This window comes from Corvus brachyrhynchos, unplaced genomic scaffold (genome assembly GCF_000691975.1).
Source record: "Corvus brachyrhynchos isolate BGI_N302 unplaced genomic scaffold, ASM69197v1 scaffold280, whole genome shotgun sequence".
Classification (NCBI taxonomy): domain Eukaryota; kingdom Metazoa; phylum Chordata; class Aves; order Passeriformes; family Corvidae; genus Corvus; species Corvus brachyrhynchos.
The window spans coordinates 359,384-377,056 of record NW_008236198.1 but is presented as its reverse complement, the minus strand read 5'-3'; the positions used below and the strand labels follow the sequence as shown (position 1 = coordinate 377,056).

The following is a 17,673-nucleotide window of genomic DNA, read 5'->3' as shown; positions in this document are numbered from 1 at the left end:
CTCTGGATGGGGAGAGCCCAGAGGGCAGCTACCTCCATCAGGCTCTCCCCTCTGCCACAGAGCTCCTGTTTCACACCCATTTAGGTGGATGGATGGATGGATGGATGGATGGATGGATGGATGGATGGATGGATGCTCCCTGTTTGGACCTCCCTGGTTCCACAGGCCTGGCCACTCAGGTAGGAAAACCTTCAGGAGTGCTGGGAAAAGGCATTTCCAAGGTTTTCAAGCATTGTTTTAAGATGTTTTTTGATATTAACATTCCCAAGTCCGTAGTGTCCCTTCAGCTGGGTCAAGGACTTGCTGTAGCACCTGGATCCATGAAAATTCCTTGGGAATCTCTCTGATTTTGGCAGTTCTGGGCTGCACCTCCCCAGGTGGAACTGCTGTGTTGGTTTAAACCTGAACTGCCACAATGGCCCTGCCCAGCACCTGAGGTGTTTCTGTTCATTCAGGGAGACTCTGCTCCATCACCTTCACTGGAAAACCCAATGAAATGTTTCATTCCTTTAAAAACTCCCTGTTTCTGCTGGCAGGTGGATCAGCTGATGAGGAAGTGCTGGATCTACAAACATGATGAACGTACCACCTTCCACAACCTGATCCAAGGATTTGAAACAATTATGAGTAAAATGTAATGAATCCTTTTTATACTGTCAGGACTTTAAATGCCTAGCAAACTATCTATGCCCAAGGCTATTCCTTTTTTTTTTTTTTACTCCTGTAATTTGTACTCTGGCTGGGCTGATGTGGTTATAAAGGATTCTTTTGCCAACAGATTGAAGAGTTGGATTAAAGGAATTTAAAGGTTTGGGCAAAATGAGCTTCAGCTCCCTTTGCTGCTGTTCTTGCAGGGCAGTTTTATCCTGCTCTGATTCTGGTTGTGCCACAATTGGAATTGCCCTGATGGATAATGTGAGCTGGGAAAATCCACTGCACTTCTCAGCTCAAAGCTGAGCCAGTGGATAGAAGAGGGCTCCATTAATAATTTTAAAGTTGGCTGACAAGATATCCTTCACATGCACTTAAATTCTAGTAACAACAAAACAACTCTGGCATAAAAATACAGGGAAGGCAAAATTATCAACTCTTTTTAACCCACCAGGCCCCAGTCCTGAGCTCTTACAGGTATTTAAAAAGAAAGTGTTCAAAAATACCACCCCCAGAAGCGTGGAGGGGTGGTGGGCACAGAGAACCCCAGTTTTGGGATAAATAATTTGCTTTTCCTAACTCCACTCCCACATTCTACCCCCTGGAGCTCCCAGAGGAGATGAAGCCCTGGAGGGGGTGAATGTGCATCCCTGGTGCCGAGGGATGTGCAGGGAAGGAATGAATGGAGATGGAAAAGAACCCAGTCCATGGCCAGAATCTGAGGGGATTATCCAAAAGGAAAGAGAGGCCTGAGCACCCAGGGGTGTCCCAGGGAATAGGAACTTTAAAGAACATTTTGACTCACAGGCTTAGCCCATGAGTGGTTTAACTGGAAGCTCCTGCTGCCCCAGCTCCTAAACTTGGGCCATCGTTTTTCCTCCCACACCGGGAAGTTGGAAAATGCTCTCAAGAGATACTCAAGTTTTGGCAATAAATATATATAATGGTATATATATATATATATAAATATATATAAAAAATTGTAATTATGAGCTCCAAGGAGGTCAGATTTATTTTTACAGTGTTACTGTTTCTGTATGTCACGTAGGAAGCTGAATTCAATCTGTAAGCACTTTGTTACTCTTTATACAAACAAATCTAATAAAGAAATTTTTTTTTCTCCACGTGCCTCCCTTTTTAATCAGAAATTAAACAGAGGTTTTAAAATGGAACTTCCAAAACCTTTTCCTACCTTACCTGATTTAAGGAGTCCAGGGCTGTTTTCCTCCCACAAAAATCCACTTGAACTAAGTACCAACAATTTATTTTCATTGAAAAGTGTAACAAGTTGAGAAAGTTGCATATACAAACAGTTGAAACAAAATATTACAAGTGAATTTATCAATACATACAGGCAGAATCCCAGAAAAGCTCCTGGCTCCTGTTTGTGAAGCAGTTCCAGCAGCTGAGGAAGGAGGGATTTTGATTGGGATTTTTTAAGCTTTGTAAATGTGGATCCTGGTCACATCCCAAAGCTTGAAAGGCAAAGTTTAAGACTTTAATTTAAAAAAAAAATCAGTATTGAAAAATGGCTTCAGGGTTCTCTAGCAAGGAAAAGGGAGGAGGTGGCTCCTGGCCTCGGTGAACCCAATCCAAATGGATTTGCAGCAGGATTCCAAGGGGGAAAGCCTTGGAATGAGGGCTGGCTCCTCATTTACCTGTCGTAACAGTGATGGCAAAAGGAAGGACTGCTGATCTCCAGCTCCAAGGACTGATGGCAGAAGAGAACAACTTGAGCCAGAGCTGATAATAAGCTAAAAATACAAAAAGTCTTAAAAAAAAAAAAGGGGAAAATACACTCAAAACTGGGAAATTATGTGGGGTGGCCCAGGAAGAGCTGTCCCACACCTGTGGAAGGAGGATGCTGCCTCACACTGCTGCAGCCACACACTGAGAATTGTGTCCTCCATGGAAAAGCTGTGGATTCTCAGCCTAAAAACAGACAAAGTTATTCCACTGTCCAAGGATCAGCTCTCCAGATCCCAGGGAATATTCCAAGGCAGCACAGGATAGCATCTCCCTTTGAACAGCCATTTATTGAGAACATCACCGAGGCTCTGGGAATACATTTGGTATCGCTCCATTCCAGGATTAAGAAGAAATACTAAAAATTGAAAGGCTGTAAATGCAGAACTCTTAATCCTGGAAAAAGGAAAGCTGGAAAAAAACCACCCACATTCTGAGTTAAAAAAATACAAAATAATTACTATCAAGACTTCCTCTTTTAACTTCCTCAGGCTGAGGACTGGAGAAAGGATCAGCTTTCCTTCCTCCGGGTTTTTATTGCTTTCAGCTGGAGCTGCCCCAGCTCCCCAAGTCCCTGTGCTCTGTCCCTCAGCCCACAGGTGACAAAGCCAACACTGTCCCCTCCTCTCCAAATCAAAGCAGCCACCACCTTCATCACACACGTCCTGTGTCCTTGGATGTGCTGGGACAGAGCTGGCTCCTCTTGGGACACTCACCCCACACAGAAAGAATTCCTTGTCTGAAGTTAAGGCAGCAATAAATACAGAGGGATTCCCACCTGCCTTCCCTCCCCCGGGCAGGGCTGGGAATGGAGCAATCCGTGGGAATGGATCAATACACGCGCTTCTTCTTGAGGGAGGATTCCGAGTAGCGCACGGCCCCGCCGGGAGCCGGGAATTCCACGGAGCCGGGCTCGGGGGAGGACATGAGGTACGAGGAGCTGCGCTTCGGGGCCACCTGCGGGCAGGACAGGACAAGTGACACTCCATCCACAATCACCACTGCCAATGAACAGCGCTCCAGCCTGGGAATTCCCACACCAGGAGCTGGAAGTGAGGCCAAAGGCCTGACTCCTTCGGCTTTGAGGTCCAGCTCACGAGTCCCAGCTCACGAGTCAGGGTTTGTGCCCTTTCCCTAAAAAACCCCCCCTGATAAAAGCAGCAGTGCCCCAGCACACGTGAGGTGCCTGGGCCACGCCGCCTCATTCCACAGCACGTGGATAAAATCCAGTGGGATAATGGCCATGGTGGCCTGCAGCTGCTCCAGACATCTCCAGCCTTTAGGATGAGGCACTTTTCATACCTCCTGGAGAGCTGAAGGGGTTGAACAGTCCTGGCCCAGCTCCGTGCCAAGCCAGGGGTGAAGGATGTGCTTTCCAGCCATGCCAGAACAGGTCTGTGCAGGATCTCAGGCCCTGGCCCTGCCTTCACACAGGAGTGAGGGATGGAGGGAGCAGCAGTGGATCTCTAATCTGAATTTCAACTCCAAGGCCTCACTGTGACACACGGGCAGCCCTGAGGGGCCCAGGGTGGGGTTTCTGTGAGGGCACAGCTGCTCTAACGCTGCACCAAGGGCTCCCTGGCTTCACTTTCCCTTTGGAGAAACCTTTCCTAGCAGCTCTCCAAGCACCCTGTCCTAGGTCACAGTCACAAACTGCTCCTGCTCAGTCTGATTTCATCCTGGGGGGCACCTTCAGCAGAAACAGGAAATTGTTTTAGGAAAGACTTCAGTTTTCCCCCATCCTCTCTACTGCAGTTCTAAAAGCCACGGGGATGTCGCCCATGTCCTGTAAGCCTCCACCAGGTTCTGGCTCACTGATGCTTCACACAAACCCCCCTGACCCTGCTCCTCCTGAAACAGCAGGATTAAAAAAAGGCCAAAAAAAGCAGGATCCAAACAAGCTGCATGGTCCCTGCAAGCACAGACACACGAGCACACTCTGAACTGACCGAGCCTCCTGGGGAGCAGCCTCTTCACTGAGGTTTATCTGCAATTCCAGCAGTTTGGAGGCAAACTGTGCTGCTGTGTCTGTGCCAACGGACTGACCCTGCTCCTCCTGCCTTTTATGGTTTCTGGCACTAACACCATCATCCCAGGGAGCTGTTCTTCATCACCCCAGGAACCTCTCTGGAGATAAACTGAGAGGTACTGCTTGGCTCAAACCCCACACTGTCTCCTCCTGTTGCCATTCCATCATTTCCAGCCACATCAGAGCTGTTGGGAATCCAAAAACTCCATTTTTTGATGTCCCAGCCCACAGCCAGCTCTACCCTGGAGTCAGGAACTGCTGGAGTTAGAAGGAATGCACTGCCTTCTAAATCACCAAAAAAAAAAAAAAGGGAATCTCATGCCCAGTCTAATGCCAGAACTGAACCCAAGGGATTTAATGCTGGGATGGAAGGGCCAGGCCCCTCAGCTCTCCCATCCACGAAAACAGGAGCAATGGGATTTACCTACAGCACAGGGACAGGAACTCCTCAGGAGTTCTAAATCCTAACCAGGCTCCATAAACTGGCCCTCACTCTCCCCAAAGCATTCCCACTCCTTTTACTGATGAAATTTAAGTGTCCACTGGAGCACCAGCCAAGGCAGCTTTGCTCAGTGAGTGTGGCTGAAGAAAGCTGCAGCTGACATCAGCTGTAAATCCAAACACAAGCCATTTTAAAATGGTTTTCCCCCAGGATCCAGTCAAGGGGCTGTTGTAACTTGGATGTTGCCCTGAGCGGCTCTCTCCCCTTCAGAGGTTCTATCCCAGTGCAACCCATCTGCAGCCCAGGCAAACACCCATTTAAATCCAGTGGGAACCTCCTCCTCCTCTCTTCACTCCCTACTTTATTTGCCTCCTTCCAGGCATTTCTGCACACTCACACCTCTCCAAGAAGCTCCCGAACAGCCAGCCTTGCTCTGCCTGTGGGTTTTGGGGCACTGATGGAGCTGATCCCCAGGGACTGGAGGGCTCTGCAGCGCTCTGGGGCTGGCCCAACCAGTTCTCACATTCCTAGGAACCGTCTGGAGGCAGGGATGCACTGGGAAAGCTCCACTCGGGGGCAGCACCAGACAGGGAAGCAGCGTCTGCAGCCACTGCTCCTTCTCTCACCTTCTTTAAGGGGTTTGCTGCAGGAGGCTGCAAGCCCGGCTGGGATCCCTGGGCTCCACTCAAAAGGGCAGGCACCACCTGCAGGCAGGTGCTGTAGTCTGGGAAAGATCCACCTGGAGATTCCTGAATGGGATCCATGAAGTGGAAGGAAAAAAAGGTTTTAATAATGCCTTTTTTTTTCTATTGTGATGAGCTCTCAACAGGTATGGAAATACCTGAGTCACACTCAGTTGGTTACAAGAGGTGCAATTCACAGCAGCTCGGGCATGCAGCAATTCCTGGAGCAAAATGTGGGCTTTGGATGGTGGTTTAATTTGTATAATTCCATTAAAAAGTGCCTTTCTCCTTAGCCACAGAAACCTCAGCTTGGGCACAGCACAGCCCTTCAATCCTGGGAAATTCAGCACTGGGAAATGCCATTAATGGTGTGCTGCTTCCTGGTGGGAATATTTTAATACACTCCTGAGCTTTCCAGGTGATTTTGGATGGTGGGATTTCAGACAGGGATATTTTGGGTACGAATCCCAGCAGCAGTGACCATGCAGTGCCCTCACCCCACGCTCTCCAGCCCCTCATTCCTGTGCCAACACACAAAGCAGGTGTCCTAAAGCTGATGGGAGGAACAGCCAGTGGAGACAGCAAGCAAATGAAATTCTTTCTCACCTCAGAGGCTTCATTTTCAAAGCCATCCACTCTGGCCTGGGTAGAGTGATGTGCCTGAGCATAATGTTGGTACCACTGCTGGACAGCCTCCTACAGAGGAGCAGAAATCCTCTCCCATGTCTGCCTACAGTTCTTAACAACCCAAAGCTCTCCAGGAAGCACCAGAACACCTTTAGCACCAATGATGAAGCTCAAATCAAACATTTACAATTATGGTAAGTGCTAAAAAATACAGGGGGCACCACTGCCCTGGCAGTGAGGCTGGGACAACAATTCCTGTTATGGGAACACCTTCAGGGATGGGGCAGCCACAGCTGCTCTGGCCTCCCCACCCTCCCAGCCAGGAATTCCTTCCCAAGATCCCATCCAGCCCTGCCCTCTGGCACTGGGAAGCCATTCCCTGGGTCCTGTCCCTCCATGCCTTGTCCCCACAGTCCCTCTCCAGCTCTCCTGGAGCCCCTTCAGGCACCAGATCTGATCCAAGAGGTGTCAGGCCCCTGGCACAGCTCCCTGCTCTGTGCAGTGACCCTGTTCACCCCACCCCTCTGGCCAGGCTGGGACTCTCCCAATCCAAACCCTCTGCATCCTCCAGAGCCACCCGACTCCAGAGCTCAGAGATCTCCCTGGCAGCAGCCCAGCAGAGTCTCTGTCTCCCCACTGACAACCCGGGGAGGAGGCAGTTGTCAGATTTGATCTGTACACAGTTACAGTTTTATACAGACTCAGAATGGTTAATGAAAATATGTGACTGCTCTTTCCCAGTGTCCTGTGGAACTGGCTCTGAGCACTGCAACACTCTCCAGACCCTCCACCTCATGGCCACGCTCTGATCACCACATGGGGCAGATGGGGAGCACATCCTGTGCACTGAAACCAGCTGGCAAACATCCCCCAAGCTGCGCAGGAACTGGGAGGCAGAGCTGTCTTCCCTGGGATCCAGCCAAAGTTCAAGCCTTAAAAACTTCGGGGGAAGGCAAAGACAAAAACTGCCTGGTTCTGAAGGCAGACAAAAGCCAAGGCAGAGGTTGGGAGAAGGCATTTTTTAGTGAGTGCCCCGAGTTCAGGCTCTCAAGAAGCAATTTTTCAAGGGTTGTGATTTCAGCAGGGAATGTTCTTTGTGCTACATCTACTCTGAACACTGAAAGAGAGAAAGTGTCAGTGGAGAGGCTCAGCCCCAAGAGGAGGCAGGAGGAGCACCCAGAAAAAACAAGGAGCTCTGGGAGAATCCCAGAGGCTCCAAGGGACACCAGGCTGTGGAACTCCTACCTGTGGGTATTCCCCAGGCTGCTGGGAGTAACTGAAATAATTTTCCATTGCATGTTGTGATGCAGTTCCCTGAGACACAGCAGCATCCATGACATTGTTTGGAAGGCTGGTCTGCTGTGGAGGACTGGAGGCTTTGCTGGCAATTGCTGCTGGGAACACAAAGAACGCAGTTTGAATAAAACCTGGCTTGTAAAAAACATATAAATTAGGTTCTATTCCAGGATTAAAACTGAATTTTGCCTCTTCAGATTAGGCTGTGCCCCAAATTAATCAGTGCTACTAATAACTGAAAGGTTTCTAGAAGTTTGTGAGCTCATTACTTCTGAAAATGTACCCCTGTTTAACCATCAGGATAAATTACTTTGCAATTTTAAGACACACTACAAGATTTCCTTGAGGATTAATGCTGTGGTCACTGGATTTACCAGGCAAACAGAATAAATATTTGCCACACTGTGGCTGTGGAAATTTGCACTGAAATCCACGAAATGTTTGCTTACCTGGCAGACAGATGCCAGGCAAAACACTTGCCAAATTCAAGTAGGGGTTGGTGCTCAGCCGAATTTCTTTTGGGGGTTCCCCAAGCAGAGAAGTCTGTTTCTTCAAGGGAGTCTGAAAAATGGACAGGGCAGTTTGCATTAAATTCATGTAAAATTGATCAGAAATAACCTTAAGTGGCCCAGCAGGGTCTTGGAAAAAGCTTAGTCCTATGAAAAAAAAAAAAACCTTTTGAAATAAAATGAAGCTTTTGAAGTCAATCCCAATCTGGACACATTGCCTGCACTTTTTTTTCTTCCAAATAGTTTTTGTAGGAATGTTTCTCTTCAGACTGAAAGTTCCTAAAGGGTATTACAAGACAAACAAACAAAAGAAAACCTTTTATATGCAAGTGAAGGAATAATAATCACTCTAACAATTCCAGATGCAGGGAGTGAAAACATTAAGTACATGGCCAAAGCAAAATCAACTCTTTTCACTTGGAGACACAAGGAAATAAAGGCCAAATGTTAGGAAAATAATGAATTAAGCACATGTTTCCCCATAAATGTCAAAGTATTTATGTATATTAAAAAAAAGGTAAATTTTTTTAATGGCAGAAAAAACCTCTGAAAGAATGAGACCACTTAAATCCCATCCCATCATTCTCTCACACCTCACCTTCAAGGGGATAAATAATATTTTAAAGAACTGATAATTTAAGAGTAGAAAATTTATATAGACACACACACAACCACCTGGAAACCCAAAGGCCTCCCCACACCAGCAGAACTGCTCCTGATTAATCATGAAATTCAACCACGAGTTCAATTTTCGGCCTTTAAAAGAGACATTGCCCCTGAGATTAATTTCATCATCAAACACTGTGAGGGCAAACACATGGAAAAAAGCCCTCCAGCACTGTGGAGATTCCTTTGTTCACTGAGCTGGACCACCAAAGAGCAGCATTGTTTTCTCCCTATTATTCATAGCTGCAATGACCTTAAGAAGTCTCAAGGATGCTCCTGGGATGCAGCAAATTTTACAGCAAAGACGCAGTCGAAGTTAAAATAACGAAGAGAAAGAAGAAGAAGAAAGAAGGCAAAGGCAGTGTTTGTGCTGCATGCTCCTTACCCCCAGGTTTGAGTCGGAGTTTTTGAGCTGGCTGGGTGGTTTGGAGTGGCCAGCCCGCAGAGCTCCGGCGGGAAGGCTGGGCTGGGGCTGAGGGAAGGGCTGCGCTCCCGGCACGGCCTCGGCTGCGGCTTTGTCTGAAGCATTGTTTGGCCCGGGAAGAGCTTGTCCAACAATGTGCTGATTTGGGAAGAATGGCAGCATGCCCATCCCTGCTGCTGGAATGGGAGCTGGGTTAGATGCTGCAGCCAGCCATAAATGGAGAAACTTTGCTGTTAGATGGGATTTATCACAAAGGGTTTGCTTGTGGGGTTTACTGAGGGAGGAGGAAAACACTTCCAGAGCTACTTCACTGGTTTTTGTTCTTTTACCATCCCACAGGCAAACACCTCCATTTCACGCTGATACAATAAAACTCTGACTTTTCTAAACATTCCCTGTGATAACTTACTTAGTGCTTCCTGTCATTTTCAAAAAAACTGGGAACAACATCCTAGAGGATGCTGGACGGGATGCAGGGGGAAACCCCACCTCAACTGGCATTAGGAAGAATTCCTGAAACTGAAGAGCTGGAAAGTGTTCTCCAAAATGAAAATCTGGATATTCAGAGGAGCTTTCTGCCCTCCCCTGGCAAACCTTTCCTTGCTCCTGGTCACTGCCATGACTCAGAGGATTGCAGAACACAGGGATCAGTGGAAGAAACAAGATCAGAAAATCCTGGAATGGTCTGAGTTGGGAGGGATCTTAAAGATCATGCAGTCCCACCCCTGCCACGGCAGGGACACCTTCCACTGTCCCAGGCTGCTCCCAGCCCCAATGTCCAGCCTGGCCTTGGGCACTGCCAGGGATCCAGGGGCAGCCCCAGCTGCTCTGGGAATTCCATCCCAGCCCCTCCCCACCCTCCCAGGGAACAATTCCTTCCCAATCTCCCATCCAGCCCTGCCCTCTGGCACTGGGAAGCCATTCCCTGGGTCCTGTCCTTCCATGCCTTGTCCCCAGTCCCCCTCCAGCTCTCCTGCAGCCCCTTTAGGCACTGGGAGGGCTCTAAGTTGTCTGTGGAGCCACCTCTTCTCCAGGCTGAACCCCCAGTATCCAACTGATCTTTCCTCATAAATACTGAGGGCATCAGTGGCACAGAAATTTGCATTCTAACTGACATCTGTCACAAACTGGTTGTTAAAACAAAATGAAGGCAAAAAACCTATTTGTGGTGCCTCTCAAGCAACTCACATTTACCTGCTTTGAAAAACCCCACAAAACGTCACCCCTAACTAAAAGCATATTCCAAGTGTACGAAAAGAGGCAGTAACTGAGCAAGCAGAGTATTGAACCACCTGCTTTTGTTACACAGGGACAAAGTCAGGTGCATAATGTGAAGCTGGGCATTTCTACTCATTTGGGATGAAATAAAAAGTCATTTACACTTGAGAGCTTCTCCTCGTGTTGCCAGGCCTGAGCTCACTGCTGGCATCACCCCTATCCCCAGTACTGTCTGCAGGAGCATTGTTGGAGGTTCTCCCAGCAAACCTGGTTTCTAAAAGGAAGAAGAGAAAACTGTGTAAATGATTAAAATAATCTGTTCATAGCTATTCTTTATAACTTCCACGTTCTCAACCTTTTCAGCTCCACTCAACTGTTCAATTAGCACAGAAGCACAGAACGGCTGGGTTGGAAGGGACCTTAAAGATCATGGGCAGGGTTACCTGATGATAAAAATTACTTATTTTAGGAGTTGTAAGACTGTTCAAAGAGAGTCAAAGCTGTGGGGGTGGCCTTACACTGTTTGCCTGCATGTTTTCCATCTTCAGGAGCTGCTGCTGGGGCAGGGGCAGGTGAGCAGGGCTCTGCAGCAGCAGGTTGGAGGTGCTCCCCAGAATTGAGCTCTGAGAAAGGATTAAAACAAGGGTTAGTTGGCAGTCACAGAGAACAGAACATCCTTGAAACATTTTCACACGGTACTGCTTGATGAAATTTAAGATTCTGAGTTAAGACAGCAAAGGAAAATAACAATTTCCTCCACAGAACTAATTTTGCTTCAGAAAAATATCCCAATATGTTTCCCCCCACAACAGTCAACATGAAATCCTACTCCAGAGCCATTAAAAGCTGACAAATCACAGTGCCTGCAGATTGGCAAGTCTATGAAATATCCACACTGTTCATTCAAAATATTCTGGATCAGTTTGCCACCAGAACTGAGCCACTTAATTAATAACTTGGGGGCACCACCTTCAGACTCTGTCACTGGTATATTCAGCATTATGAGCTCAGGCCAGCACTGAGGCTTAAAGTAAACTTTAAAAGACATCAAGGTTTATGCTACAGGCCTGGAACTGTCTGGCAGCATCATCTGCCAGGTAAAATAGAGGTTGTTCTATAGGTTGTTGTACAAATATAAATATACAGGACACTGTGATCATGCCAAGTACAGCCTTCATAATTTGGTGGGTTTTTTTGAGATCTCCTACATAGGAAAGACCACCTAAACCAGGGAATGAAGACTGCAAAGCACCTCCCAAATATTTCCAAGCCTAGGCTGTGTCTCTGGGTGGCAGGGTTAAATTCCCTGGGGAAAAATTCCCTCTATGCCTAAAATACGATCTTCTGGACTCAAAAATGTGCCTTTTCAAACAAAAATGTGCCATATCTAGATTAGTTATGCATCTATTTTAATTGTCTCAGTGATTTCCAGGAGAAATTATCCAGGGCTGTTTATTGTCACCAGTGCCAGGGGCTGTTCCTTCCAAACTTGGCTACAGCAACAAAGCAAAGTGGTCCAGTTGCAAAACTTTCAGAAATAAAGAGAGTGGAAAAATCAGTTTGGTCAGAATTCTCAGAGGAAAGGCTCTGGATTTATAAAGATTTAATAAATCGCTGGATGACTGAGGAAACATCCCTGAGAAAGCTGAAAACGCATTATTTTGGCACAGGATAAAAGATTTAATAAATCGCTGGATGACTGAGGAAAACATCCCTGAGAAAGCTGAAAATGCATTATTTTGGCACAGGATCATTTATAACTAAGAGAAATTAAAAGCAACAAGTTGAAAATCAGGCTACCTCGAGTTGAAAGATTACTGGGTGAATAATCTTCAGATCCCCTCTGCTGAATCCCTTTTTAATAATTATTTTAAAATGTTTCATCTCATTATGTCACTTTACAAATCCCCAAATACAAAATACAAACCCAAGACATGCAGGGAGGTGAATCAGTGTGACTGGGGAGGTGTTTCAGTGACAACACCGAATTTCAAGACAATAAAAATAAAACAGAGACCTGGTTCTCTGGCTTTAGAGAATGCTCCAACAAAATAAACCATCCAAGAAGAAAAAAATGTGCCTTATAGAAGAAACTGGGATCATCAAATCCTTATAAAATTCAGGTTTGGAGCTCATTAAATGACAGAAAGCTCCCAGGAAGAGAATTTTAAGTCTCTGGACAGAGAAAACACTGAGTTGTTTGGCTGCAACTCTCCCAAGGCAAAAACCACTGGAAAAACCTTTGAATCATCATCAGTCCCACTGTTAATTGTGTAAAACATCCCTGGCTCCAGCTGTGAGCACCAAACACTCACACTGCCTTCCAAGGAAGCACAGGCTGAAGAGACAGCAGCAGGAACTTAAACAGACCAATTGAAAATGTCATTTAAATTAAAAAAAAAAATATTTAAAATAAAAAAAAAAAAAAAAAAAAAAGAAGAATGATGTATTTTTTTTATATGGACAAAAGTAACCCATTGGATGGGGCAAAATGAAGCAGCATTTATTCAAAATGAATATATTCACCTACCAGTTTTTAGAGAAAAACCAGAAAAGCTCAATATACTTAACAAAAGGAGTATTTCTGCATTTTAGTTGGGTCTTTTCTAAGATCTCTAAGTCTGTCTTTGCCAAAAGAACAGGAGAAATAACTGATGCTGAAGGAGATTTTATTTTTTACATGGAATTTCTGAAATAGCAGAAATAGTAAGGCCAAGTGATTGACCCCAGTCCCTTGCAGGTATTAGGGCAAATCCCTACCATGAATATTAAATTCAATTTTTGGCTCCTGGCAGAGCTGGAGGAATCCTTGAGAGAAGCTCAGCTCAAGGCACAAGGTTGTGGGTGCATATTCTCATTCTCAATTTCCAGCACAAACTCATCCCAAAGATCCTTCCCATTATCTTTCAGGAATTCTGGTGTCCATTTGGAATTACAGGAGAACCCTGGGGGGTTTATGAGTAAGAAGCAACATCTGCAAGCCACTATTTTTTATGGCACATGCAGCACATTTGGGTCCCTGCAAGCTTTAAAATGAAGATAAAGGTGCTGAAATTGTTGGTTTGAATCAGATAAACCCATAAAGTCTCTGCAGGAGTGTGGATGAGCTGTTCCAAGAGAAAGGGACGTGCCAGGCTCCTTGAGAGCTCATTTAAAGAGGAGTTTTTCTGCCAGTAATGACAAGTTTTGTCTACAGTGGCAGGTTCTAAGTCAAAAGCTCAGTCTAGATAAAATAACTCGATTTTGGACAGTAAGCACTGCCTGCTCCCTCATCTCCTAACTTTCCTGACAGCTTTAACAAGAACACTTGATTTTAGCTGCAAATCCTTAAAACTTCAGGATTTCTCATGTTAAGATCTCCCCAAATACCTCTTTTGATGACAGTTCTTTTGTCACATACCTGATGAACTTTATTCAGCTGCAAAAAAGGTGAGCCCACTGCTGAATTTATGAGGTGAGGTAAACCTGCAGATGCTCCAAGAACTGTTATAGAAACACACAAAAAGATTACACATTTTACAAACTAGGCAAGTAAAAATCTTTGGAATGATCCTATATTTTTAAATTTGCTTTCCAGGAAATGTTCAAGTGTACAAAGGTCAGTATGAGGGAATGACAGACTCCTTTAGCTTGGGAGAGGTTATGAAACATCTTAATACATCCAGCTTTGATATAAAATGACCAGCACAGGAGAGCTCAAAGGTCCCTCCAGGTGCTCCTCCACACCTGAGAGCTTCACTCCAAGATGCAGCAGCGCCTGAGCTGATTCCAGGCCACAGCTTTATCTGAAGTGCTTTAAATTCAGATAAAGCTCAAGTGTTTCTTCCCTGAAGTGGCCACTTCACACTCCATTTCTGTGTGTTTTTGTCACCACACTCTCAGCTCTCCCCCACTCCATCTCCTCATTACCTGGCTCCTGTTCTGAGCACTTTCACCATCTGAAACGGGATTTTTGGGATTTATGTTCATTCACATCCTAATGAGAGCAAGGAAATGTTTCTGGCTAATGCTGTGGCAGCAGCCAAGAGAATAAAGATTTACACTGGGCACAGGAGAAAGACTCAGGCTGCAAAATTCAGATCTAGAATCAGATCTAAACTTACCAAAGTCTTGCAAAAGACATTTCTTTCTAACCCCATTTCTTATATAAACATTCAGAGCCCACAGAGGGTATCTGTAGGAAACACTGAATTTTACCCAAACACAAGAGTGTAGCAGAGCACCTCTTGCTTTTGCCTTCATAAAATGTAAATTTGTCTCCACAAACACACTGAAACAGTGCCTGCACGGATTGGAAAACTGTATTTCTACTTAATTACTTTGCAAAAGCCTTGCAGCACTAAGGACAGGGTTTAATTCTGAATTGTTTTAAAACAGCTTACCAGGTTTAACAGTGTGGCCACGCAACTGGGGCTGCAGCAGCATCTGCAGCATTGCTGGATTATTGAAACTCTTCATGATCTGCACTGGATTTGGCTCTGGAAGCAAGCCCTTCCTATTGTTCCTCATCTCCAATGAAGAGATACAAAGGTGTTAGAAGCAGGAGAAAACAAAGAATACATTTCAATCCCTCAAACTTGTGTGATGCCAAGGTACACATTGCATCTGACACAGAAAAGACCATTTCCTTCCCTGTTTCCTGCTCTTTTTCCCCTCAAATGAAACACCTAACAAACTATTCCAACAAAATTTCAAGCACGTTTCTTTTTTTTTCCCTTAAAGCCAGAGTTACCATTACAGGAGCATAAGGAAGGCACTGTTGCCATGAGCACTGCATCTTGTAATAGACTTCTTATCTCTTTTATAATGATGTGGTTTGAGCTGGCTGAAGTGAGGGAACTCTTCTACCTCTCCATTTAAAGCAGCTCCATGTAACACTTATCACATCCAATTTTCTAGGAAATAATTTGATAAGACGTGGGTGTAAAAAGCTTTCTTCTACCTCGAGCATGAAATGAAACTATTTCTCCTGCCTTGAAATTGATCTTAAAGCTGACAAATTCTTGCCTCTCTGTTTTAAACCAAGTCTTAGCTCATCAAATGACTCATTCCCAGTCACTTTTCTTTTGAGCTGGAATGATTTCTCTCACAGAAGATTACATTTACTAAAATCCAAGAGCTATGTGGGTGTAACTTTGTGGTATATTATGGATGTATTTTATCTTCTTCCTGGCCATCTTCACCTAGGAAGGAGCCTGAACTGGACTGATTATAGAGAATTCCAGAATGGTTTGGGTTGGTTAAAGCCCATCCAGTTCCACCCTTCGCCATGGGCAAGGAATCTTCCACTACCCCAGGTTGCCCCAAGCCCTGTCCAACCTGGCCTTGATAAACCCAAAATGCTTCCAGAAACTTGGCTCCTTTTCCTCACACAAAGCCCTAACTCAGGCGTATCAAGCTCATCCCCAAGAGGTTTCCAGGGATCTTACCATCCTTTGTGCTGCTATCAGAGCTGCCAAGGTGCTCCTGCCTGGTGCTCCAGGGGCACAAAAGGACACCTGCACCCTCTTGCCGTTGATGGACACCCCATCCATGGCCCCTCGCACGCTCTCCGCCTGCTCCGCGGTCTCGTACTCCACCACGGCGAAGTCCCCGCTGCCGCCGTCCTCATCCTGGGCAAACTGCAACAACAACAGCTCCCAGCACTCCACAGAAACCTGGCAATGCCAGGAGCTGCCCTACAATGTTTTCACCTGTCCCTTGCAAGATCTTGCACAGCTGACACAACCCAAGGTTAGTATTTCCCCAAACCATGAGGTTTCTTTCTCGAAGTGCTGGAAAGAAGTTGGATATCACATCTTCATGTATTTGGCATTCATGCTTATCTATTCATGCTTATCTCTTCATTATTATCTACTCATTCCTTCTATTATCTCTTCCATTCCCACCTTCACTTCCACCTCACCTCATGGAGAACCTCAGCTGTGAAACACATTTAACACAAATTAAACAACAAAGGAGGAGTGAGAAGCAAACTGCAAATACAGCTGGATCTTACAAGCATTTTTATTTTGCAAGATAATTATAAAATCATTATTCTTCATGTTTTCAGCCTGCAATAATCAAAATGTCATTCATCAGGGTGCATGAGAGCTGCTGAAACATGCAACAATGCAAATTCCACCAGTATCTGGTGCCTTTTGGGAGCATGTGAAGTCTGTGGTCGTGTGGAATGCCAAGAGAAGATGCCAGACTGATCAATCAAGCAGACTGGAAAAGGGCTTACGTGGCAAACGCTGCTCTGGCCTTTGTGTGCAGAGTTTGAGAGAGAATGAGCAGATTTAAATCAAACAAAAAAACGGGGTGAGAAGGGAGGGATGAAGCTTAGGCAAAAATCTCCAGTCCTCAAATGAATGGGAATGATAAACTGATACCAGCTCTGGTGTGCAAGAGACAAAACCTCCTCCAGACTTCACTGGATAAAAACAACCTCAGCCCCACAAACTTACCCTGACAACTGAAATATAAATGTCAAAGAGTTGGAAGAAAAGGAGCGTGGTCAGATCTTTAAAGGCACTGTTACAGCCTGGCCTCTGGGCAGAGCTCTGGAGAACACATATTTTCATATATAAATACACACATAGATGTGTATATGTCTATATTTTATATTTATTTTTTATTCTGATACCAGTTTAGGTGCACTGGTAAAGACCTGAGGGACTTGTAAAAAGAAGGGTTTGAAGCTATGGAACATCTGTATTTTAGTTTCAGCTAAACTGAAACACAATTAAAATCTCCCTTAACGTGTTCAAGTGCAGCTACCAATACTCTTGGCAAAGGATTTAGGAATTTTTAAACTTCCCAAGTAAACAGGTACTGAAAAAAAGCTCTTTATCCCTATCCAAATTAGGCTGGAGTCCTTCTAGGGACAATTTCAAGTGACAGAAGAAAAGAATGAGGTTTTCTGGTCCATTTTGTTGAAATAAAGGACAAAACACGTTTTTCCTAATATCCATGGGTAAGTATCTGGCTTCAGCTCCTCCTGACAGAACATTTCTGTTGTCAGTAGAGGAGAAATCAAATTGACTTTCTAAAAAATGGTAATTTTGGAACAAGATGAAATAACCCAGAGTTCATTTCATGAGTTCAGGTAAGAATTTTGGGCAAAGATTGTATTTACTGGATTAAATACTGCAGGAGCTCCAAGCAGAACTAAGCCATAGAAGCACCACAAGAGCTACACTGAAATTTTCCAGACACAAAACATTTCTCCCAGTCATTCTCTATTGAAATTCCCTCCACACTGAGGTTTCTGTTACCCTGACCTCTCCCAGTTTTTGTCTCTACCCACCCCATCACATCCCTCCTCTTCGCTTTTTACACCTTTTCTTGAGTCTTCCTCCTCCTTTCTTTGTCCTCAATTTTCAGGTCATCTCACTCAT

The 17,673-nt window shown here is 45.3% G+C and overlaps 2 protein-coding genes across 8 annotated transcripts in view; one reads left to right on the top strand and one right to left on the bottom strand.

Annotated features, from left to right (window-relative positions):
• The window catches only part of JAK1 (Janus kinase 1), a 42,830-nt gene that overhangs the window by 19,617 nt on the left and 5,540 nt on the right, over positions 1–17,673 (top strand). The window contains exon 24 of one of the 2 annotated variants that reach the window (XM_017740721.1): positions 508–1,775. The exons of the other annotated variant lie outside the window; for it this stretch is intronic. Within the exon in view, the coding sequence (XP_017596210.1) occupies positions 508–638 (131 nt within the window). The 3' untranslated portion in view covers positions 639–1,775. Of the gene's footprint in view, positions 1–507; positions 1,776–17,673 lie in introns of those variants that run through there. 2 annotated transcript variants of the gene reach the window in all.
• RAVER2 (ribonucleoprotein, PTB binding 2) overlaps positions 1,889–17,673 on the bottom strand; it is a 34,487-nt gene continuing 18,702 nt past the window's right edge. The window contains exons 4-15 of one of the 6 annotated variants that reach the window (XM_017740726.1): positions 15,721–15,912; positions 14,674–14,800; positions 13,692–13,774; positions 10,810–10,914; positions 10,454–10,565; positions 10,366–10,368; positions 9,035–9,252; positions 7,924–8,035; positions 7,424–7,572; positions 6,158–6,247; positions 5,495–5,617; positions 1,889–3,354 (exon numbers count right to left, since the gene is read on the bottom strand). In XM_017740726.1, the coding sequence (XP_017596215.1) occupies positions 3,229–3,354; positions 5,495–5,617; positions 6,158–6,247; positions 7,424–7,572; positions 7,924–8,035; positions 9,035–9,252; positions 10,366–10,368; positions 10,454–10,565; positions 10,810–10,914; positions 13,692–13,774; positions 14,674–14,800; positions 15,721–15,912 (1,440 nt within the window). In that variant the 3' untranslated portion in view covers positions 1,889–3,228. The remainder of the gene's footprint in view (positions 3,355–5,494; positions 5,618–6,157; positions 6,248–7,423; positions 7,573–7,923; positions 8,036–9,034; positions 9,253–10,365; positions 10,369–10,453; positions 10,566–10,809; positions 10,915–13,691; positions 13,775–14,673; positions 14,801–15,720; positions 15,913–17,673) is intronic. The other 5 variants (XM_017740733.1, XM_017740751.1, XM_017740744.1 and 2 more) reach the window with 5 other exon arrangements.